This window comes from Myotis daubentonii, chromosome X, assembly GCF_963259705.1.
Source record: "Myotis daubentonii chromosome X, mMyoDau2.1, whole genome shotgun sequence".
In the NCBI taxonomy this organism is placed as follows: domain Eukaryota; kingdom Metazoa; phylum Chordata; class Mammalia; order Chiroptera; family Vespertilionidae; genus Myotis; species Myotis daubentonii.
Window position 1 is genome coordinate 10,343,837 of NC_081861.1, and position 23,006 is coordinate 10,366,842.

Sequence of the window (23,006 nt, forward strand, 5' to 3'; positions counted from 1 at the left end):
CGTATGCCATATATGCCAGGTCCCTTGAAACAGCAAGGATGGACCGGCTCCCGGCAATTGATGTTCCTATCTCTCTCTCTCCCTTTCCCTTCCTCTCTGAAATCAACAAAAATATATTTTTTAAAAATAATACAAAATAAAAACATGCAAAAACAATGTTTATATATTATGGAAATGAGTATATAGTTGAAATATAAGATGAAAATATGCAACATGCTATCACAGCGTATGTTACACTTGCACCTATACGTGCAAACTGGCCAACAGTCTGTTTTTACCTATATTTACTTGCAAGTGTTTCTTTTTTCCCTCTGAAGTGATTTTTTTCCCTTCTCATCATTTAAAAAGCTTTTTTTGTTTAAAACTAATTACACAGTTGCAGTTCTGACCATCTTTAAATCTTCTCTTCTTGCTGGCTCCATCTTTTTTAGTGGTTCTGTCTTTTCTTTCTTTCCTGATTTTTAAAAATATGTTTTTATTGATTTCACAGGGAGAGGGAGAGATAGAAACATCCACGGTGAGAGAGAATCATTGATCAGCTTCCTCCTACATGCCCCCCACCTGGATTGAGCCTGCAACCTGAGCATGTGCCCTGACTGGTAATGGAACCGTGACCTCCTGGTTCATACTGGTAAGCCGACACTCAACCACTGAGCCACACTGGCTAGGCTCTTTCCAGATTTCTATTATAGTATTTTTCATATTCTGCCTGACACGGTCCATTTATTTCAGAAGTCCCCCAAGGGTTTCAACCTGTTCTTGTTTCTACTGACGTAAGTATGGGGCTCCCTTTCCTACATGTTTGGTGCTCTTTGTGAGGTCTTCTTGGCTAACTCTTCATTTTGGGTTAACTGGAGACCTAAACTGAGCTTGCTTTTCTCTAGAGGATTTGCTTTCCACTTCTGCCAGGAGCATCACCACCCTGGATCCGCTATTGCTCCCACCCAGGGTCCCAAGCTCAATCTAGGTGTTCCCCTTCTTACCTCTCTCTTAAAAATATATTATTTATTTCAGAGAGGAAGGGAGAAAGATAGAAACATCCATGATGAGAGAATCATGGATCGGCTGCCTCCTGCACACCTCACACTGGGGATCGAGCCCACAACCCGAGCATGTGCCCTGACCGGGAATCGAACCTCCTGGTTCTTAGGTTGACGCTCAACCACTGAGCCATGCCGACCAGGCCCCTTCCCACAACTCAACACAGCACATGCTGCTCATGGAGGCCCGCTGGGCCCTTCAGCAGACTCCTCCCTCCTGGGCAGCAGAGGGAGAGGATTGAACTGCTCCTTGCTTCTCCCTACTTTGCTAGTTTTGGGTTTTGAAGCAACTCCCTCAGGCTTGCTCTGCCTCCTTTGCAAAATGAGATTAATTCCTACTTCCACAAGGTTGTCATGGGGATGACTGAAGTCAATGGCTGGTGCACACCGAGAGCTCGACGCCATCTGTTCCTGTGCTCTGGCTGCGCCCAGGGCTCTGAGGGTCCATTAATGATGAGAGAGAATCATTGATGGGCTGCCTCCTGCAAGCCCCCTTCCTGCCCAGCGGGTGACCTCCCATTGCCACCCGAATAGAGAGGCCAGAGATAAAACAGCACGACACAGATACTTTATTCTTTATAAAACATAGAAACCCAGCCTCAGGGGGCTTGAGTGATGTCAGGGACACAGAAAGGAAGGGGTTGGTGGGCCCCAGCATGGGACGACTGGCCAGGTCTGAGGCCCTTGCTGCAGGCCCCACTTGTGGCAAAGGGCTGCTCTCCTGCCTACAGTGGGGGGTGGGGGGCGGGGGTGGCTGCCCGAGGCTCCCAGGCCTATTGGAAGCCTGGGCAGAAGGAAGCACTGGCCAAAGACCGTCCCTGATGAGGTGGTGAGCAACTCGAGGCCAATGGCCTTGTGGGCCCCTCCCCAAGCCCGTCTAGTCACCCATCCCCCCTTCAACTGCTCTCCCTCCAGACACCAGCCCTGGGAGAGGACACATGGAGGCAGGAAGGAGGCCACTGCCTACATTTTTCCCTCCCTTTGTGGCCAAGTGACCCTTTTCAACTGCAAAACCACAGATGAGCTGGAATGCTCATTAACTAGGGGAGGGCACCCTTTAAGGGTGATGAAGACTCTGTCTAAAAACTCCATCTGAGCTCAAAGCATCAGTCCCGCCCAGCCCAGCCATGTGCTGGGGCGAGAACCCAAGGCAGCACAGGGAACCTGGTAGCTGGAGACCAGGTCCCGGGGCTGCCTCTTCCCCAGGCCTCAGGGGCCTCACAGGATCATGAGGCAGCCGTGCAGGGTCTACGCAGGGCAAGGCCTATCTGTCAGGCTGCAGGTGGCTGTGGAGCTGCTCCGCCTGGGTCTTCAGGCCCTGGAATTCCTGCTGGATGAAGTCGGTCAGGGTCTTGCGCATCTCCACCTGAGGGGAAGGGCCAGGCTGAGCAGGAGCCCTCCGGGAGCTGCGCCCAGGGGCCCCAGGAGGCCGAGGAGCACCGGGAGGGGCGAAGGACAGCCAGGGGCAGGCTGGGAAACTCACCGTGGATTTATTCTCCGCACGGAGCCGCTCGAGCACAGGCAGGACGCTGAAGGGCTTGCCTATCAGCACAGTGATTTTCTGCAGGGACACCGGCCACAGGGTGATGAGAACAAGGGGAGTGCCCACAGCCCCAGCCCAACTGCCCTGGGGGACCAGAAGTAGAATCCTGCCCCTGACTTGCTAGGTGCTCCCTCTGGCCACTCTCCCTTTTAATTTTTATTTATTTTAAATTATATTTCAATTGATTTCAATGAGGAAGGTAGGGAGAGAGAGAGAGAGAGAGAGAGAGAGAGAGAGAGAGAGAGAGAGAGAGAGAAAGAGAAACATCAATAATGAGAGAATCATGAATCAGCTACTTCCTGCATGCCCCCTACTGGGGATCGAGCCCACAACCCGGGCATGTGCCCAGACTAGGAATGGAACCGTGACCTCCTGGTTCATAGGTCAAAGCTCAACCACTGAACCTCGCTGGCCAGGCCTCTCCCTCTTTAGAATGGGGCTCAATGGCTTGCAAAGAGCCATCTCAGTCCTAGGTTCCATGCTCTAGAGTCCTGTCCTGTCCTAACCCCAGGGACCACCCCTGCCACAGCCTGATTTCATTCGCTCTCCTTCTCTGGGGCTTGCTGCCCTAGAGCAGTGGTCAGCAAACCATGGCTCGCGAGCCACATGCAGCTCTTTGGCCCCCCGAGTGTGGCTCTTCCACAAAATACCACGTGCGGGCACGCACGTACAGTGCGATTGAAACTTCGTGGCCCATGCGCAGAAGTCGGTTTTCGGCCTGGGCGAGTCTATTTTGAAGAAGTGGCGTTAGAAGAAGTGGGGGGTGTTGGTCGGTCGGGCGACGGGAGATGCAGCGCAGAGGAGGTGCACGGGATTCATGCACAAGTTGAGGATGGGAGAGTTGGAAGGGGTCAATCTCAGCGAATGTACCTCAATCAGATTGAGGACGTTTTTAGCAAAGGCCAGCTTAGGAGTGCCCTAATAAGTTAATAACAATGTACCTACCTATATAGTTTAAGTTTAAAAAATTGGCTCTCAAAAGAAATTTCAGTTGTTGTACTGTTGATATTTGGCTCTGTTGACTAATGAGTTTGCTGACCATTGCCCTAGAGGAAGGCCCTATCAGTGTCCCACTTGGATCCCTGCCTCAGCCTCAAGCTCAGCTCCTCCTGAACCTGGCTCCCGGAATGCTGAGTGGCAGCCAAGGGGCAAATGGCAGGTAGGCAGACAGACAAAGGCCAGCAGCCCCTACCTACCTGTCCGATGCGGGGAACATATGGCGGTTTGTTAGGAAGGACATCATTCATTCCTGCAGCACGGGGAACAGAAGGTTGGAAGCAGGCATGGGTGCAGTGGGGCGGCCCCAGCCCTCAGCCTGGCCACCCTCTCCCTAGCCCCTAAGGAAGCCCCTCTCCCTGCCTCCAGCCCCGGACCGCAGGCCTGCCCCAGAGGGAGGCTTACCCACATGCCACAGCGGCAGGATGATGGGGTCGAGATGACACTCAGCGATCAGGCGCCCGATTCCTGCCCGCAGGGAGGTAGAAACGTTGGGTGAAGCAGCGCTTCAGGGCTGGCCTGCAGTGGGGGCCACCCTGCCTGCCCCCAGTTCACACCGGCTCCCCTGGGCCAGCCCTTGTCTCAGCGCCTGGCCCCTGGCTGCTGCTACCAACACGTTCAGCTGCCCCATGTACCGTGGTCCACCAGGGCCCCAGAGGGCCAGCAGCCCTTACCCCACTTGAAGCGCAGGAACTCGGAGCTCATGTTCACTTTTCCTGGGAGGGGCGAGACAGAGGGGAGGCTTTGGAGGGGGCGGGGTCTCACCCGTATCCTTGGGAGCATTGCCACCAGCCAGCCCCACTGACCTTCTGGGAAGATGTGCACCCAATCCCCGTGGTTGAGCTTCTCCAAAATGAAGTCCATTCCCTTCTGGTAAACACCGTCTCCTGCCGAGAAAAGGCCTCTCCCCATCAGTCCCCACTCTCCTGGGCCTCTCCTTCCCCCTCCCGCAGAACAGAACGAAGCGGCAGCTCAGGACGGTCCTCTTCCTCCCTGCACAGTCCACACAGACACCCTCCAAGGACTGTCTCTCCCAAGCCCGCTCAGTCCCGGCTGCACCACTTCTCGGCCCTCAACATCCTTTGTTCAACAATCTCCTCTAGCCCAGCTCCCGGGGTTCAGTGGTTGAGCATCAGCCTAGGAACCAGGAGGTCGCGGTTCGATTCCGTGGTCCTGGTTGTGGGCGCAGTCCCCAGTGTGGGGTGTGCAGGAAGCAGCCAATCAGCGATTCTCTCTCATCGTTGATGTTTCAATCTCTCTCTCCCTCTCCCTTCCTCTCTGAAATCAATATAAATGTATTTTTAAAATAATTTAAAAAACAATGCTATGCTTTGGGTGCAACACTTCATAATGTTTAGCTTTTGCAAATGGTCTTTCTACTCACTTGTAGAGCTTTGGCAGATCACTCCGATACTTCATGCATATCACAAGGCCTACACTTGGGGGTGGGGGAAGGATTTTTTTCGGAACACAAAAGCAAAGTATGCCAGATAGTTCCTTTGCTTCAACATGTTTTATCTTTGCTGTCCATCAAATGCGTTTGATAAAAGGCTTGTCCCTGCCCACTTTCTCTCACTGAAAGTGCTTAGGATTAAGATTTTGCTTTCTGGGTTTTAGGGGTTTTTTTTGCTTTCTGATTTTAACTGTGCAATAAATCTCAGATGCAGGTCAAAGAGACAGGGAGTGGACACAGGCTGCTTCTGTCTGAGGTTGCAGAGTGAGGAAACTGAGACTCAGGGATGGGGTATAAGAGCAGAGTCCTGCCGAAACCGGTTTGGCTCAGTGGATAGAGCGTCAGCCTGCGGACTGGGGGTGGTCCCGGGTTCGATTCCGGTCGAGGGAGTGTGCCTGGGTTGCGGACACATCCCCAGGGGGAGATGTGCAGGAGGCGGCTGATTGATGTTTCTCTCTCATCGATGTTTCTGACTCTCTGTCCCTCTCCCTTCCTCTCTGTAAAAAATCAATGAAATATATTTTTTAAAAAAATAAGAGCAGAGTCCTAATCTCAGAACAGGGCGTGATAAACAGCTTCATGGTCACCAGCCATGACACTGTAGCATCTGCTTGTGTTTTAGGGAAAAGAGGCAGCTTCCCAAAGCAGCCAAATGAGAAAGCATTATAGGCACTGTCTCTGGGGAGTAAGTCATTTGTAGATTTGGAGGCGTGGGTGCTGCAGCTTTTCATTTATTTTAGGTATTTTACCGGACTTTACCATGCTTTACTTTGACTAACCAGAAATAATTTAAAAAAACTACCCCTTGCCCTGGCTGGTTTGGCTCAGTGGATAGAGTGTCAGCCTATGGACTGAAGGGTCCCGGGTTTGATTCCAGTCAAGGGTGGGCTTGATCCCCAGTGTGGGGTGTGCAGGAAGCAGCCGATCAATGATTCTCTCTCATCATTGATGTTTCTCTCTCTCCCTCTCCCTTCCTCTATGAAATCAATAAAAATATTTTTTAAAAAACTCCCCCTTGACACCACTAATACCTTTTGGTTACTTCTTTTTTTAAAAAAATGTTTTTATTGATTTTCTAAAATGTTTTTTTTATTGTTTTTAAAAATATTTTTTATTGATTTCAGAGAGGAAGGGAGAGGGAGATAGAAACATCAATGATGAGAGAGAACCATTGATCAGCTGCCTCCTGTACACCCCACACTGAGGACTGAGCCCACAACCCAGGCATGTGCCCTTGACCAGGAATCAAACCGTGACCTCTGGGATTGTAGGTTGTTGCTCAACCACTGAGCCACTCCAGCCAGACTATATTTATTGATTTTTAGAGGGAGAGGAAGGAAGAGGGATAGAGAGATAGAAACATCAATGAGAAAAAAACATCATCCATTGGCTGCCTCCTGCATGCCCACCTACTGGGGATCAAGCCTGCAACCTGGGCATGTGCCCCAACCGGGAATCAAACCAGTGACTGCTTGGTTCATGGGTTGATGCTCAACCACTGGGCCATACCAGCTGGGCCTTTTCTAATTTAAATCTTCACCCAAGGATACATATTTATTGATTTTATTTTTCTAATTTTTTAAAAATAAATTTTTATTGATTGCAGAGAGGAAGGAAGAGGGAGAGAGAGAAGCATCAATGATGAGAGAGAATCATTGATCGGCTGCCTCCTGCACGCCCCCCCACCCCCAACTGGGAATCAATGCCACAACCCGGGCATGTGCCCTTGACCGACATCGAACCCGGGACCCTTCAGTCCACAGGCCGACGCTCTAGCCACTGAACCAAACCAAGAGAGAGGAAGGGAGAGAAACATCAATATGAGAGAGAAACATCGATTGATTGCCTTCTGCAATGACCAGGGATCGAACCCGCAACCTAGGTATGTGCCCTGACTGGGCATCGAACCTGCAACCTTTTGGTGTATGGGATGACGCTCCAACTACCTGAGCCACCTGGCCAGGGCCACTGGTTACTTCTTCCTCTTTCTGCCTCACCACCAACCTCTGGAAGGAGTGGCCACTCCTGCTGTCTCCCTTCCCTTCCCCCTCTCCAGCCCCCAGAAGCCCCTGTGGCTTTGCTTACTTCCTCTCTGGCCACTGCTTCCTGCTGCCTTGGAGAGAGACTGTCTGTCCTTCTGTGCTCTGAGGTGCTATCCTGGGCCCCTGCTCTCTCCCTGCTTTCCCTCTGCAATCTCGTCTCTGTTTATGAGTTTGTGGTTGAGTGAGTCCCCAGTATCTTTATTCCCAACTGTTCTTTTTTTAAAAAAAATGTATATATTTTTATTGGTTTCAGAGAGGAAGGGAGAGAGAAACATCAATGATGAGAGAGAATCATTGATTGGCTGCCTCCTACACACCCCCGACTAGGAATTGAGCCCACAACCTGGGCATGTGCCCTGACCGGGAATCCAACCGTGACCTCCTGGTTCATAGGTCGACACTCAACTACTGAGCCAGGCCAACTGGGCTACAACCTGCATTTCCTACCCTTATCGACGACCTCTCTAGTGCCTGCCACGTGTGTCTAGAATGCTTTTCCTTTCACATTCTGTTGGGAAATATTCTATTTCCCCAGAGAAAAGAGCAACCTGGATTTGAATCCTGGCTTTGCCACCTCTCGCCCAATGACCTTGGGCCGGCAGCTTAATCCTTCCTGATGTGGAGAATGGGTACCAGAATGGCCCCTACCTCCTGAGGCTCTTCAGAAGTGCCGAGTAGTCATTCAATGTTACACACTTCCCTCCACAGGCAAGTGTGTTTTCCCTGCAGCCTGCAGCACAAGCCACCAGCACCACAGATAACACACTGCCACCAGTGACTTCTTTTGTTTGTTTGTTTGTTAATCCTCACCTGAGGATATTTTTCCATTGATTTTTAGAGAGAGTGGAAGGGAGGGGGAGAGACACGGAGAGAGAAACATCAGTGTGAGAGAGACACATTGATTGGTTGCCTCCCACACGTGCCCCAACCAGGGCTGAGGATTGAGCCTGCAACCGAGTTACCTGCCCTTGACGGGAATTGAACCCAGGACCCTGCAGCCCATCAGCCTATGCTCTATCCACTGAGCCAAACCGACCAGGGCATGCCTCCTTGACTTCTAATGCCAGAGCCCCAGGTTCGCACAATCCTCAGGCAGGTGCAGAGGAGCCAGCACTCCTCCAGCAATGGAGCTGGGCCTCAGGCTAGTGGGCAACGCTCGCTGGCTCCCTGGCTCCCTTCTCCCAGGCTGCCTGTCTCACCTGTGTCCCTCCACCTCCAGTGTTGCCAAGACAGATGCACAGGCCACTAGGCTCCCTGCTCCAAGCCAGAGAAACCTGCAGAAGCGTTTCCATGCGCCCACCAGCCCCTCCCGGGGGAGTAACTCACCTCGGCAAACAGGCACGCACTTGCCCAGGCTGAAAAAGTGAGAATGCAGCTCCTTGGTGAAACAGATGTCTGCAGCTGCGGGGGTCCTGCAGTGGGGACAGCCACAGTCATCCCCGCCTCCTCTGCGCCCTGCTTCTCCACCCCCCCACCCAGCGTGACGCCTGGCACCGTCAGCGATGTGAAATGTAGGCACAGAGGACCTGTGGCGCCCCACCCCATGCCCTGCCTGGGCTGCTGGATGCCGCCTCCTGGTCAGAGCAGGAGGAAGGCAAATCTGGGCAGAGACGGGTGAGTCCTGCCGGGCCCATTGGGAGGGGCTCAGTCCTCCTCACCAACGCATCAGCTTCAGGTTCCAGATGTGGCGGAGTTTCAGGATCCCTGGAGAAGAGGAAAGCTTTCATGCCTCAACTTACCTTGTTCCCGGGGAGCACCTTTTTCTGTCACCCCACTTCAGGGAATGAGGGACAAGGGTAGCAGCACTACCATTTCCCAGTGGCCCAAAGTGTCATGTTCTGGACCCTTGGACCGGACCCCCAAGTTCTCGCTGGCTCCTTGCTCTGCCCCACTCCCCATGTTTTATTAGTCACCATGTCTGGTCTGCCTACTTCCCCAATATATTTTGATGCTGCCTATTCTATATCTCTCTCTCCAGTTTCACCACTACCACCTTAGTCCAGGCTACTGGAATGCTCTCCAGCAGTCGCCAACCTTCCTGCCCAGCTGGAATGTCTCAGGGGTTGAGCGTCAACTGTGAACCAGAAGGTCATGGTTTGATTCCCAGTCAAGGGCACATGCCCCGGTTGCAGGCTCAGTCCCTGTGTGGGATGTTAAGGAGACAGCTTACTGATGATTCTTTCTCATCATTGATGTTTCTATCTCTCTCTTCCTCTCTGAAATAAATTCAAATATATGTATTTTTTAAAAGCCTCCTGGGATCTGGTGGTGGCACTCACAGACCATTCTCTGCCCAGCAGCCAGGATGAGTTCTGAAAGGCTGATTTTACCAGGTGGTTGCCCCTGAGCAGTGGTCGGCAAACTCATTAGTCAACAGAGCCAAATATCAACAGTACTTCTTCAAAATAGACTTGCCCAGGCCAAAAGCCGACTTCTGTGCATGGGCCATGAAGTTTCAATCGCACTGTATGTGCGCCCGCACGTGGTATTTTGTGGAAGAGCCACACTCAAGGGGCCAAAGAGCTGCATGTGGCTCGCGAGCCGCAGTTTGCTGACCACAGCCCCTGAGCTGTAGGAGAGTCTAACCTCCTGCATTCAGCAGTGAAAGCTCTGGACACCCCCGCACCCAGCCATCCAGGTTATTGCAGCCAAGCAAGTCCCTGTGAAGTCAGTAGGGCAGGAACTTGTAGGTGGGGAACTGGGCTCCCAAATAAGGTTGGCTGAAGGGTACAAACCCAGCCTGGGGCAAACCTGGAACCAGGATACAGGTCTCTCGGATCTCTCAGCCCCTAACCCAGAGTTTCCTTGACGGGTCCTCGGATTTGTTCCCAAGACTCCAAGACTCTGTGGGACCTTCCACGATTTAGAAAACAGGTTCCACAGGCCTGCTGCAACAGAGTAAATGGTCAGACCTTGCCCTGTGGCCATTTCCTCGCTTCCTCCTTCCCTCCAAACTTCTGAGGCCCTCTCCAAATCACCTTCCCTCAGAGGATGCTGGAGGGGTCACACTGGGGCTGGATGCCCCGGAAACAGTAGTCCCATAGCTCTGAAGAGCCCAGTGGAAAGTGAGTTTGTTCTGCTTCTGTTTGGCCCTTTCCGGGGTTCTCTCCCTGCCTCCCTGCGCCCAGCACACTGGCCCGTGTACCCCAGAGATGAGGGTCATCCATGCAGGACTGGTGATTGGAGACCGTGATGAGGGGCGTGGCTGGGCCGCGGTTCTCGATGAGCTCATACAGCACTTCCTTGTTGTGGACGGTGAGGCGGTTCATGCACTCTGGTGGGGACAGAAAGAGCGTGGGGGTCTTGGCGTCCTTCTCCCCTGAGGCCCAGGGCTCCCCCCAAGCCAAGCCCACTCACTGGTCCAGAAGCAGCTGTAGGTGCCCACCAGGCCCATGACGACGCTGCTGGCCAGGGTCCAGGTGACCGGCGGCACGGCGGGGAAAGGCCATTTCACATGGAGGGGCATCCCTCCCAACCCCACAGCTCCCGGCGGCCCGGCACTTCCCCGGCTACGGGGCAGCTGGTGGCGTGTCCTCACTCGCCCCACAGCCGGGTCGCTAACAGGCCGACGCCAGCAACGCGCGCCGCGGCGCAGCGCGACAGGGGACTCGAACAAGGTCACCTCGCGGGGCGGGCCAGAGGCCGCCCGGCCCCCCCCCCCCCGCCACCGACCAGCCCACCGTGATCAGGAGTCGGGGATCGCGGTGAGGAACGACAGGAGTCGGAGCTGAGAACCGCGCGCCCCACGCCCACCCGGGGAAAAGCAGCGGGTCCAGGGCCCACGTTCCACCGCCGCCTGTCGCAAACGCGCCCGGGCTGCTTGACGGCAGCGGGGCACCTCCCCCGGCCCCGCCCGGCCCAGCGCAGCCTCAGTGCCTGGCGCCCGCCTGCTGCGAGGCCCTTTTGTCTCAATTTGTCCCCAGAAAAATCGTGGGTTGCACAGCGGGATTACCTGACACCACTCAAATTCGGGGCTAGCAGAGCACTTCTACTTTAGTATTCCCCCCTTTATTTCTTTTTATTTATTTTTTTTGTCTAAATGTCTTTTTCCCCAATTGACCCCCTCCCCAGCTCGTCCCAGCCCAGGCAAGCCCACACCTCCCCAGTGTCTGTGTCCATTGCCCCCCCTTTATTTTTATTGAGGTAGAATTCATACAACATAAAATTAAGCCATTGATGGTATTTTATAATATTTTAAATTGTGTATTTTATGTATACAATATACACATTGTTACATATGTGCTCCTACATAATTACAATATTACAGATACCTGTATACATGTATCTGATATACAATGTAACATGTGATGTAACATTGTTAACATAAAAAAACCATTGAAACCTGTAAAGAATTTTTGTGAGTTTATTTGAGCCAAACTGTCCACATATGCAGGGAAGCAGAACCTCAACGAATTGAGATAGTGCTCCGGAGAATGGCAGGGTTACATCTGTATTTATGCATGAAATTCATTGGTGACAGATTTAAGGAGGTGGGATCAAGCGAAGCGGGGAAACCTCTGTGATAGGATAAAAAGTAAAATGATGGACACATACTTAGGTGGGTACAGGATCAATTAACATGATAATGAAGGAATTTGTAGTATCTGTCCTGGCGCCCAGAACATTTGGTTGTGCCCCAGGGGCTCCAGAAAAAGGGAAGTTACAAGTTACCCAGACATTTCAAGGGAATGTTATCTTAGAGGCAAAAAGGCAAATGGGCTCAGTAAGGACCAAAGTTGATCTTGTCAGTGAAGATACTGGCTTAGGACATAGCTGCCCACCATAACTGCTTTTAGTTAAAGTTTAATTTCAGACCATCCTTTGTGGTTATTTTAGGTCTCTGAGTCTGCTAGGCTGCCACGCAGGCCTTCCCTGAGCTTGTCGGGTCAGCGTGTGGCCCCTTTCGTCCACAACATATATGTAGCAATATATACATAGCATATCACTTGATACATTTGCAGTGTTGTCAACCACCATGTCTAACTAGTTCCAAAACATGTTCATCGCCCCCAAAGGAAAGCCCTGTACCCCTCAAGAGGTCTCTCTTTTATTTTAAATCATGCTTTTTATTTATTTAAAATTTTTTTTTCCAACCTGCTCATCACCACCCCTAATCCTGGCAACGGCGACACTATTCTGATGACCGCTCCACAACCAGCCAATGCAGACCCACCTCCTACCCTAGACGCCGCCGCCGGAGTCCCCCAGTTGTCCCAACAGAGACAGTGCCGGCCCCCACACGATGCCAAGCTACCAGCTCTTGAATCCCCTTCTCCCAGGGACAGTTCTCAGTCCGCTCTGAGCAGCCACACTGGACCCGGGCGGAGGATATGGAGAGAAAGCTCTCGCGCCCTTACGTCGAGCATGAGCTCCAGCCTTTGCATCTTCCCTCCCCAGATGCTGCCTGGGAAAGTCCAGAGGCTGAGCGCCGGGCCTGGGAGAATGCATCTAGGGGTTTGCACTCAGGCGCCAGCTGTTCGCCGTCCTCAGCACAGGCAACCATTCTTTAACCAGCTGCTGCCGCTTGATCTCTGTGACTCACAGGTCTGACATCTGCCTGCAGCCCGGGGCCTCCGCCCCCGCTCGGTCCCACGCCCGCAGCTGGAAGGAGGGGCCTGGTGGGAAAGTGGGCGGGCTGGTCCGCTGTCCGCAGGCCAGGCGCCCGCCCTACTTGCCCGCGGCTGGGCGGGGCAGGGACCAGGCAGGCCGGGGCCTGGATGAGTGGGGTAGAACCGCATCCTGTTCCTCTTCTCTCCGGTCTCCGTCAGGCAGCTGCTGCGATTCCGTGGGGTGTCTCGATCCACTTACAGCCGAGGCAGGTGTGTAGACAAGCTGGTCTGCGCAGGTATGGAAGCCCTTTGGGCAGAGGGGGGGAAAAAGTTGCCACCCACCTTAGAGGTGGGGGTAGTGAGAGGGGAAGGGAACCCCAAGGCTAGGGCCAAGGCCAAGTGTTGGGAGCCCAGGCTGGGCTTTGGGCTGAGGCCAGATACAGTCACTCTGGTTCTTCTTGTCCTGGACCCTCCTGGGGGCCCCTGGCCCTGGAGCCTCCAAGCTGCCCTTGCCAGCCCAGGGCTGCCTAACACACATATCCATCCCAAAATAGGCACCAGGGCGGGAGACCCAAACTAGCATGAGTGACAGAGCAGGTGACAAGGGAGGAACAGGCACCATGCCCAGCCAGGAGAGCGCAGATATGCAGAGAAGCCATGAGAGATGAACAGACAAGAGAGGCCAAGAACAACAGAGGCAGGAAGAGCCTGAGAGAGGCAGAAAGTGAGCCCCAGGAGAAAGGTGACAAGATGACAGAGGAGAGCAGGCAGACAGAAGTAGAGGGACTTATGATGTCACTGAATGAGAGCCACATGGACAGGGTGGATCAAGGAGCTGAACCCAAAAGAGCAAAGTCTGGGTGAGTCTAGGACAAAAATAAATGGAGACCCTCAGGAAGAAGAGGGCTCCAGCTGATAAGACCAACAAGAGGGGCTCACCAGTGATGTGGGGCATGGGAAAGGGGCCATCACACACTGCAGTGGGGTGATTGGTGTATCTGAGATCATTTAATTTTATGTTTAATATGTTCTTATTGATTTCAGAGAGGAAGGGAGAGGGAGAGATAGAAACATCAATGATGAGAGAGAATCATGGATCGGCTGCCTCCTGCACACCCCATGCTGGGGATAGCCCACAACCCGGGCATGTGCGCTTGACTGGAATCGAACCTGGGACCATTCAGTCCGCAGGCCGACGCTTTATCCACTGAGCCAAACCGGCTAGGGCATAGCTGAATGAACAGAAAGCAGAAGCTCATGAGAACCTAACCGTCACTTTTTTAAAAAAATATATCTTTTATTGATTTTTTACAGAGAGGAAGGGAGAGGGGTAGAGAGTTTGAAACATCGATGAGAGAGAAACATCCATTAGCTGCCTCCTGCACACCCCCTACTGAGGATGTGCCCGCAACCAAGGTACATGCCCTTGACTGGAATCGAACCTGGGGCCCTTCAGTCCACAGGCCGATGCTCTATCCACGGAGCCAAACCGATTAGGGTGTAACCGTCATTTTAAAAATCCATTTCTAATGCTTTTATGAATTATAATAAAGGTAACTATATACTTTTAAAAAAGCGCTCAGAAGTGGAGAGGGAGAGATTTGTGAAGATGGCCCTCGTACTGGCGGTGAAAAGCTGGGGTCAACCAGCTGCTGGGACTGGAAGCTGCTGCAGCTGCTATGGAAGACAGCAGGGCACTTCCTCAACAATTACACAGAGCTCCCATAAGGCTCAGCAATTCCACTTCTGGGTACAAACCCAAAAGAACTGAAAGGAGGAACCTGAAAGATATTTGTACTCCCATGTTTGTAGCAGCGTCGCTCACAGTAGCCAAAAGATGGTCGCAACCCACGTGTCCGTTCATAGAGGAATGGATGGGCAACACGTGGTCTGTCCATACAGTGGAATATAGCCTGAACCAGGAAGGAGATTTTGTCTGCCGCCACACCACCCTGAACACGCCTGACCTTCTGATCTGGCCTGACCCTTCTAAGCTAAGCAGGGTCAGGTCTGGTTAGTAGTTGGATAGGAGAATACTGGGTGCTGTGGCTTAAAAAAACAGGAGGGAAATTTTGACACACATTACAACATGGATGAGCCTTGAGAACATTGTACTATGTGAAATAAGCCGGACACAAAAGGACAATGATTTCATTCTGTGAGGTCCCTGGGGTAGGGACGCTCATAGAGGCAGAAAGTAGGGTGGCTGGTGCCAGGGCTCTGGAGGGGAAATGGGGGGTTCGTGTTTAATGTGGACAGAGTTTCTGTTTAGAAGATGAAAAAGTTCTGGGGATGGAGGGTGTTGATGGTTGCACAATAGGAGTGTATTTGACGCCACTAAACTGGTTAAGATGCTCAATTCCATGCTGTGTGTATTTTGTCACCATTAAGAGCATGAGGCGGAGCCATATGTGCCCACATCAGGTGTCCACAGGGAGAAGAGGCAGGAATCGTCCAGGCTGGCAGCTCTGGGGGCTGGTGCTGGGCAGCAGGCTGAGCATCCCTTTCTCTGTCCAGAACCCCAGGTCCTCCTGAAACCACAAGCAGGCCCAGCTGGGACTCCACCCTGGGGCGACCTGGATTCCTGCAGAGGATCCCAGCAGCCCAAACACAGCCATGCGCTGCCCAGCTGTGCTCCTGCTCCTGGTGGGCGTGGCCCAGGCCTTTCGCATCTGTGCCTTCAACGCCCAGAGGCTGACACTTAGCAAGGTGGCCAGGGAGGACGTGATGTCTGCCTTAGTTCTGGTAGGTTTGTCACTGTAGGGAAGCTTCACTCGAGGACCTCAAGCCAAAACCCCCAGCCCTATCTGACCTGGGGAATGTCCCAGAGAAGGGGACATCAAAAGACAGGGCTGCAGAGACATGGAGCAAGTTCCTCCTGTCATTGGCCTGAGTCCCTTCCTCTGTGAAATGGGTGCAGTGTGGGTGGGGACAGCACCGTTTACTCCCAGGTCTTTTTTTAAAAATGTATTTTTTAATTGATTTCAGAGGAAGGGAGAGAAACATCAATGATGAGAATCATTCATCGGCTGCCTCCTGGACACCCCCACTGGGGATTAAGCCCACAACCCGGGTATGCACCCTTGACTGGAATCAAACCCAGGAGCCTGTCTGCAGGCCGATGCTCAATCCACTGAGCCAAACCAGCTAGGGCTCCCAGGTCTTTTCTAGTCCCGTGCTCTGCAGGCCAGTCAGCACACCATGCCACTATTGCTCAGTGGCCAGTGCGTTTCTCAGGGACTCCCCTGACCGCTCCCGGGGCAGTTATCACTGAGTGGGGCTGGCCTTCCTGGTGTTCTGCAGATCCTGCGTGCAGCCCCAGGGAGAGTGGTTACCAAGGATACAGATGCAGAAAACACAGGAGCCAGCTCTGATGTAACAAATTGTTGCAACTGTAACAAGTTCTAAACTTAAGTACTTTGTTTTGTGACAATGTGAGGGCATGAACAGGACACAGGTCAGAGAAGGGCCTAACTCCAGAACTGTTCCATTTTCCAGAGAACTGAGTGTAGTAAAAACATAGGGCCCTGGCCAGGTAGTCCAAATGGTTAGAGCATTGTCCCAATATGCCAAGATTGTGGGTTTGATAGCTGGCCAGGGCACCAGTAAAAATCAACCAGTGAATGCTTGGATGAGTAGAGCAATCAATTGACATGCCTCTTAAAAATTCAATAAAAATTAGAACAGCTACCAAGACATTAGGGGCATTAAGTGCAAGTTTACGGCTGGGGCTGCACACTATTTGCCCAAAGGTCAGCTGTTGCCAACCCCTGTGGCACATTTCAGAGGGGCAAACTGGAGGACCTGTTAAAACATGGCTGTGACCACACCCAGAGGGATCCAAACTCTCCCCATTCCGTGACACTGCTGACCAGCAAAGATTCCATACGAGTGCAAGGGCCACCTGAAGCCACAAGTCCTTTATCAGGACCCGTGGGAAGGGCACTTTATAAAGGCAGCATTCAAGGCATTAGGACTTAACCATGGCCTGAGGCTTCGAACCTACAAACCCTGGTCTAGGCAGGTGGAAGGCAATGTCCTATCTGGGCTGCTGTGCTGGCTTATTGGTTCCCTGGCCCTGATCTGTTGTCAGCCTTTTCCTGGAGGACAAAGGACAGTGATCCTGGGGTTCCCAGAGGCTCCCTCATCCCCCATGAATCCAGATGCAAAGATATGGCTGAAAAATTGATTTATTGGTGGGTGTAAGGTGGGGGCAGCACTGAGACTCTCATGAGTGCAGGGCTCGCCATTTGTCCAGGGGACCGCGATTAGGGATGTATTTGACCCCACAGCCATCTGGGATGAGGCGCTTCTCGGCCACCATGTCTTCAAACTCATCCGCATTAAACTTAGTAAAGCCCCACTTCTTGGAGATGTGGATCTGGGGAAAAAAACAAAGAACTGAGTTTACATATTTGGGGACAGGGGGCAAGGAAAGGAGGGATCAAGGTTATGGCACTTGTTACCTTCTGGCGGCCAGGGAACTTGAACTTGGCTCTTCGTAGGGCCTCAATCACGTGCTCCTTGTTCTGCAGCTTGGTGCGGATGGACATGATGACTTGGCCAATGTGGACTCTGGCCACTGTGCCTTGGGGCTTTCCAAAGGCACCCCGCATACCTGTTTGGAGCCTAGATTGGGGACAGCATGAGTTCAGACACGAGTGTCCACCAGAAAGGGCTGTATCCAAGGTCCCTTAAGGCAACCCATACTAAGCAACGGGTTGCGTACACTACCAAGGATGCTGCTGTTTGCAGCCATTGCACACCAGGCCCCCATGGGGAACAGAGCATGGTCGGCTTAATTGGCTGCAGCGAAGCCCAAAACAGACTCCACAGAATTCCTGCCAAGGTGCCCCCCGTGCTCATCTGAAAGCCCTCCAACATGCAACTGCCCACGATATCTTGCCAGCCATTAAGCTGGCTTTGCCATGGATGGATGAGTCTTTATGTGGGGCCATCTCTTTGCTCTACTACAATAATCAAGCTCAACAGAGACCCTCAAGTTATGTGAAAACCCCCAGCTCACCTGTCAGCCCCAGCACAGGACAACATCTTGTTGATGCGGATGACGTGGAAGGGGTGGAGCCGCACTCGGATGTGAAAGCCATCTTTGCCACAACTTTTCACCATGTACTTGTTGGCACAAATACGGGCAGCCTCCAGGGCTAGATGGGGGGAAGGAAGACAGCAGAGTAAGCATGGCACAGCACTCACCATGGCTCACAATTGGGTGTTCATGACTAAGGAAGGGGAACTGGTAATTCCAGTACCGTGAGCTCCGGATTTGGCTGGGGGAGCGCGTAGGAATAGGTATGATTAACCAGGAATCCTGCACCTCACCTTCGGAGGAGAGCTGCTCATATTCGTCTGACACCATGTGGCCACAGAGTGGGAACTCATCCACTTTCGCCTTTTTCCGCCCCAGGTCAAAGATGCGGATCTTGGCATCTGAAAAAATGCTTGGGTCAGTTGTATGTGGGGTGCCCTCGACAACTGAGTCAGTGCAGCCAAACCAGTTGGGGAGCTCTTCTGCGACTTACCAGGGACACCTCGGCAGAAGCGAGACTTTGGGTACGGCTTGTTCTTACAATACCGGTAACTGTGGAGGGGGAGGGGGGAGAAACCCAGGTTTGCAGGGATTCACAAGTTAACTGGTCAATAGGCACTTCAGTGCTCCCTCCACGACTGGAGGGGATGGCACAAGCCAATCGGTAAGCTGCCTCCATGTCTGGCGTGGCGCTAAAGCAACATAGTCACAACTAAGTGGCCAAGAGTTACTAGAGGACAACCATGTAGGCAAAAATCTTTCTTGACCTCTTACTGGGTTTTAAGCTTCTTACAAGGCCAATCCTTTGAAACAGGCTTTCCTAGTTAAAAAACACCTCTCACTTCCAGACACTGTATGCTACATATTTGCTGCATGAAAGTAGCACAGTTCATGCCATCCGCATGGACTTCTGGGCACGTGGCATTTTGGCTTCCAAGCCGCGTGAAGGACTCCGACGCCCTCTGCAGGCCACACAAGACTTGGGCTCTCAGGACACCCAGCCCGGAAATAAGGGAAAGGCACACAAAGGCCCAGAAGGCATTGAGCCTTCAAAAGGCGGCCAATTTCCAGGACAAAGGGAGGGATGCAAGGCAGACGTCGCTTCCAGCCTGAAACTGGCTCGAAAATGCAGGAAAGGGTCAACACAACACCCCAATAAAATTGTGGAAGCGCTTAAAGATCGGCATTAAGTTTTAAATTAAAGAACCACATGAATCTAAACGAAGACCTAAAGCGATCCGGAAGGTATAGGGGAGAACGATGGAGTCCATTCCCAAAATAGGGAAAGCTGTATGTACTAGGGAGGCTCCACCCCACGACTGTAAGCAGCCAAATGCACTATACCTCTTCCAGCAGCCAAATTACACGGATTCAATACTCACCACCGGGCGGGGCGTCGACCCATGGCGACACCAGGATCTTCAGTGGCTGCAACGAAACAGAAAAAGTCAGAAGACGACGACAAGGTTCGAACCACGGGAGGGAAGCGGAGAGGGCACAGCGAGAGGAGGGAAGAGTCACCACTCACCCCGCCGAAGGGAAAGAGACGCTCCCACGCCTGCGCATGCTTTATATAGGCCGCCTCTCTTCGCGCGTAGGAACCATAGAGTCCTGGCGAGGGCGGGTGGACACTCTATCAGACTCGCAGACCATAGACGTGATGGCGCTCTGCGCCTGCGGGCAGGCAGCCGGGTACATGCGCAGGACGGGAAAGAGGCGGAGAGCCTGAGCGCAGTGAGGTAGCGAATGGGGGCTAGCCACATCAGCACGGGAAGCCCTTTCCAGCTGGCCATCTTGGGCGTAGAACTCGGCCCGAGGCTTTATTGTAACTATGAAAAACTTCTGTTCTTGGGTTGAAAAAGGGGAAGTGCCCCGAGTGGGGCTCACGGCGGCTGCGAGGCTGCGAGCTTGTCCTAAGGATTCACTTTGCCCGTGACACGCTCTCTGCCTCCCTCTGGGCTTCAGGGCCCGCAGGGGACGCGCCATGCTGGAGCCTCGATTTGCATTCCTTTGTCGGTAGGGAGGCCGGAGGCCAAGGCGCGCCCCCACGCCCCCACTCCCCGCCGTAACCTAGAAGTCCGCAGACTGTGCCTATACCGGGTGGTCTTTGCCCACCCGCGGGAAAAAGGCCGATGACGAGCCTCCACCGAAATCCAGCTTCCAGGGGACCCCGAGAGCACCGTTGGGTCCTCCCTGCCCACCCTCTTGGGGCAGAGAAAAGAGACGTTGTGCTTCCGATGGAGAAGAGGAGAAAGAGGGCTGCGATCCCTTATGGCAAAGGGCGCGGTCACTCGGTCTCCCGCCCCATCTAGTCCAGGCCTCTGAGAGCAGCGTCCACCCTCCCAGGGCCCAGAATGTGCGTCTCCCCTTCTCCCCCACCCCCCAACACACACACTCCTTACCAAGTCCCACCATGTTCCAATGCCGCCTGAGTGTGTCTGGGCGGCTCTCCATAAGCATGGTTTCGGCCTGGCCAGCGTGGGTCAGTGGTTGAGCATCGGCCTATGAACCAGGAGTCACAGGATCGATTCTGGTCAGGGCACATGCCTGGGTTGTGGGCTCAATACCCAGTGTGGGGCATGCAAGAGGCAGCTGATCAATGATACTTTGACATCATTGATGTTTCTAAACTCTCTCCCTCTCCCTTCCTCTCTAAAATCAATTTAAAAAAGTAAAAATAATAAAGTATGGATTTGCCCCCCCACCCCCCACTCCACCCCAGGAGCCCAGTATCCAGGGAGAGGTGGGCAGAACTGGGCCAGTCACACGGGAATGTGCTGCCTACCAGAGGTGTCTGTCCAAACTTTTGGAGATGGGGAAGGCGGGAAGTAAAGTATTCTTAGTGTTACTTGACAGAGGAGGGGGAAGGATGTGTGTGTGTGCGGCCCTCCAGGAAAGGATTCCTGCTCAAGCATACCTGTTCTCCGGGATAACCTGGCACTGTAGTAAATGGCTGTGGCTTGGAAAGATTGTGGTGTTTTTTTAGCGCAAAAAGGCTGGAATGTTAGGTCTGATCAAATAATTGAATCAATACCCCTCCCCTGGGAACTGACAACTGACATTCCCTTTTGCTCCTTAGACCACATTCCACTTGCTAAGACTGGGAATCGAACCAGAGAGCTCTTGGTTCCTGGATCGATGCTCACCACCGAGCCACACTGTGGGCTGGAAATTTTTTTAAATATACCTTTATTGATTTCAGAGAGGAAGGGAGAGGGAGAGAGAGATAGAAACATCAATGATGAGAGAGAATCATTGATTGGCTGACTCCTGCACCCCCCCCCCAGGGATTGAGCCTGCAACTGGGGCATGTGCCCTTGACTGGAATCGAACCCGGGACTCTTCAGTTCACAAGCTGACTCTCTATCTGCTGAGCCAAACAAGCCAGGGTGGGCTTGAAATTTTTATTGATGTGTGAGCTATTTCCTCTTGGGTTAGACTTCGTGTCTGTTCCCTGGAGCATAGGTGTTTGACACTAGTTATGGGTCTCATGTCAAGGGGATGGTTGCAATGGGTCTCAGGGACAACAGGTGTCACCTGGAAAGGCACCTTCCCAAGTGAGGTAATGACACAGTCCTCCAGCAATGGAGCACCAGTCCCCCAGACATGAGAAGGCAGGCTACTCACATCAGCGAGGGAGGCTCAGAGGGACTGGGGGCTTCCTGGTAGTCAGCTTCAATGGAGGGTGACCAGATGTCCCAGTTCCAGGTTTCAGGGCCCTACTCCTCCAACCTCTGCCCTACCTATCACATGTGAAACATGGAGAGCCTGGCTGGCGTAGCTCAGTGGTTGAGCGTCGACCTATGAACCAGGAGGTCACAGTTTGGTTTCTGGTCTGGACACATAGTCAGGTTGCGGGCTTGATCCCCAGTGGGGGAGGCAACCAATCAATGATTCTCTCTCATCGTTGATGTTTCTATCTCTCTCTCCCTCTCCCTTCCTCTCTAAAATCAATAAAATATTTTTAAAATAAGAATCATGGAGATACTGGGAATTCAAGTGACACTGGGATTCTGTTACCCACACAATTTGTTGGGGTCCAGCCCCAACAGATCCAGGGGTTCCCAAAGGTGTGCACGGAGTCGACGAAGAAGGAATGACACGGAGACAGCAGCATTCAGTTGATCAGCATAGTTGGGTTCTCCATCTAGGTTCTGTGTTTATTGTCTTGTTACATCTGTATTTATACTGGTTGATTTTAATCCTATCAATTCTATTCCAAAGGTTAGGGCGTTTCTTATCTCCATTCCAAGGTTACTCTATTGTTCTTTTTTTTTTAATCTGAACAATAAAGATTTAATTTTTAAAAAATCCAAAGATGAGATGGCTGAGGCCTCAGCTCAAGTATCTCCAAATACAATGTTGTCCATTCCCTGATCTTTCCATGTGTTATTTCTTGGTTGTTTTCCGGATCAATGCCATTCTTTGTGAGCCTCTGTGATACAAGCTTTTTTGTGGGGTTGGATTTCTTCAGAGTCAAATCCTGGGATCCGCATGTTCCACTGGCGCTCTAGGTGCAGCTAGACGTCCTTCACCTCCAGGGTGCTGGACTTGCGATGCCAAGCAAGCTGGCAGGCTGCTGTCACTACACTCTCGATAAAATCATCAGCAGTCTGCAGCAGCATCTCCTCCACATCTTCATTCAATTGCTCATTTGGAGCCACTTCTCTTACTAAGTCTTGTAATTTCTTCTTGGTCAACACCTGATTGTTTTCAGGGCTGAGACGCCCTCCAGACCCAGGCGTGCCTGGTATCTTTACCACTGTAGTGCTATTGGCCAGGGAGCCTTGTGGAGGGGTGCTGGCTGGTTCCTGTTTTATGGATGAGAAATTGGACAGGTTGATGAGGGCTGAGGGACCAAACTGATTCATAATCTGCCAAGCTTTGGACTTCAGCTCATAGAGTTTATCGAGATCCTGTTTCTTCCTGGAGGTATGAGGACCAAGACCAATCAAATGGAGATAGCGTTCAGTTGATCAGCATAGTCAGGTTCTCTAGCCACGTTCTGTGTTTATTGTCTTGTTACATCTGTATTTATACCGGTTGATTTTAATCCTATCAATTCTATTCCAAAAGTTAGGGTGTTTCTTATCTCCATTCCAAGGTTACTCTATTGTTCTATTAAACTACAAGGAAGTAACTGAAGGAGATTATTCTAAGTAAAGATTATGTAGCTTAAGCGTGATTGTTCGTAGTTAAAGTGATTAATTACCTGCCTGGCACTTAGTTAAGGGGTTTCATTCCCTCCCTAACTCCAGGGAAAAATTCCCACCTGGGGAAACAACCTTTCTCGGAGAGGTGACCTTGGTTAAAAAACACATAGCGCCAAGAAGGGG

General features: G+C 52.2%; 2 protein-coding genes, 1 non-coding gene and 1 pseudogene across 5 annotated transcripts; all 4 read right to left on the reverse strand.

Annotated features, from left to right (window-relative positions):
- Nucleotides 1-1,586: 1,586 nt before the first annotated feature.
- On the reverse strand, nt 1,587-10,851 carry TAFAZZIN (tafazzin, phospholipid-lysophospholipid transacylase). 2 transcript variants are annotated; one of them, XM_059680365.1, is made up of 11 exons: nt 10,432-10,851; nt 10,220-10,348; nt 9,810-9,959; nt 8,733-8,778; nt 8,401-8,486; nt 4,386-4,466; nt 4,254-4,295; nt 3,985-4,047; nt 3,780-3,832; nt 2,524-2,601; nt 1,587-2,406 (listed from the first exon to the last, which is right to left on the reverse strand). In XM_059680365.1, the coding sequence occupies exons 1-11, from the start codon at nt 10,538-10,540 to the stop codon at nt 2,305-2,307; spliced, it is 939 nt and encodes a 312-aa protein (XP_059536348.1). In that variant the 5' UTR covers nt 10,541-10,851; the 3' UTR covers nt 1,587-2,304. The 2 variants fall into 2 exon arrangements, with proteins under 2 accessions (XP_059536348.1, XP_059536349.1); XM_059680366.1 differs by lacking the exon at nt 9,810-9,959 and having other exon boundaries at nt 10,432-10,846.
- Nucleotides 10,852-16,795: 5,944 nt separating this feature from the next.
- RPL10 (ribosomal protein L10) lies at nt 16,796-19,198 on the reverse strand. 2 transcript variants are annotated; one of them, XM_059680467.1, is made up of 6 exons: nt 19,053-19,186; nt 18,164-18,222; nt 17,964-18,071; nt 17,650-17,788; nt 17,090-17,252; nt 16,796-17,004 (listed from the first exon to the last, which is right to left on the reverse strand). In XM_059680467.1, exons 1-6 carry the CDS (start codon nt 19,073-19,075, stop codon nt 16,852-16,854), a joined length of 645 nt encoding a protein of 214 aa, XP_059536450.1. In that variant the 5' UTR covers nt 19,076-19,186; the 3' UTR covers nt 16,796-16,851. The 2 variants fall into 2 exon arrangements, with proteins under 2 accessions (XP_059536450.1, XP_059536451.1); XM_059680468.1 differs by lacking the exon at nt 16,796-17,004 and having other exon boundaries at nt 17,133-17,241; nt 19,053-19,198.
- On the reverse strand, nt 17,300-17,435 carry LOC132225378 (small nucleolar RNA SNORA70). The gene has a single exon (XR_009450892.1). It is a non-coding gene; the product is annotated as a small nucleolar RNA SNORA70 (small nucleolar RNA).
- Nucleotides 19,199-21,934: 2,736 nt separating the features above from the next.
- LOC132223319 (transcription initiation factor TFIID subunit 12-like) lies at nt 21,935-22,677 on the reverse strand (annotated as a pseudogene).
- Nucleotides 22,678-23,006: the final 329 nt, after the last annotated feature.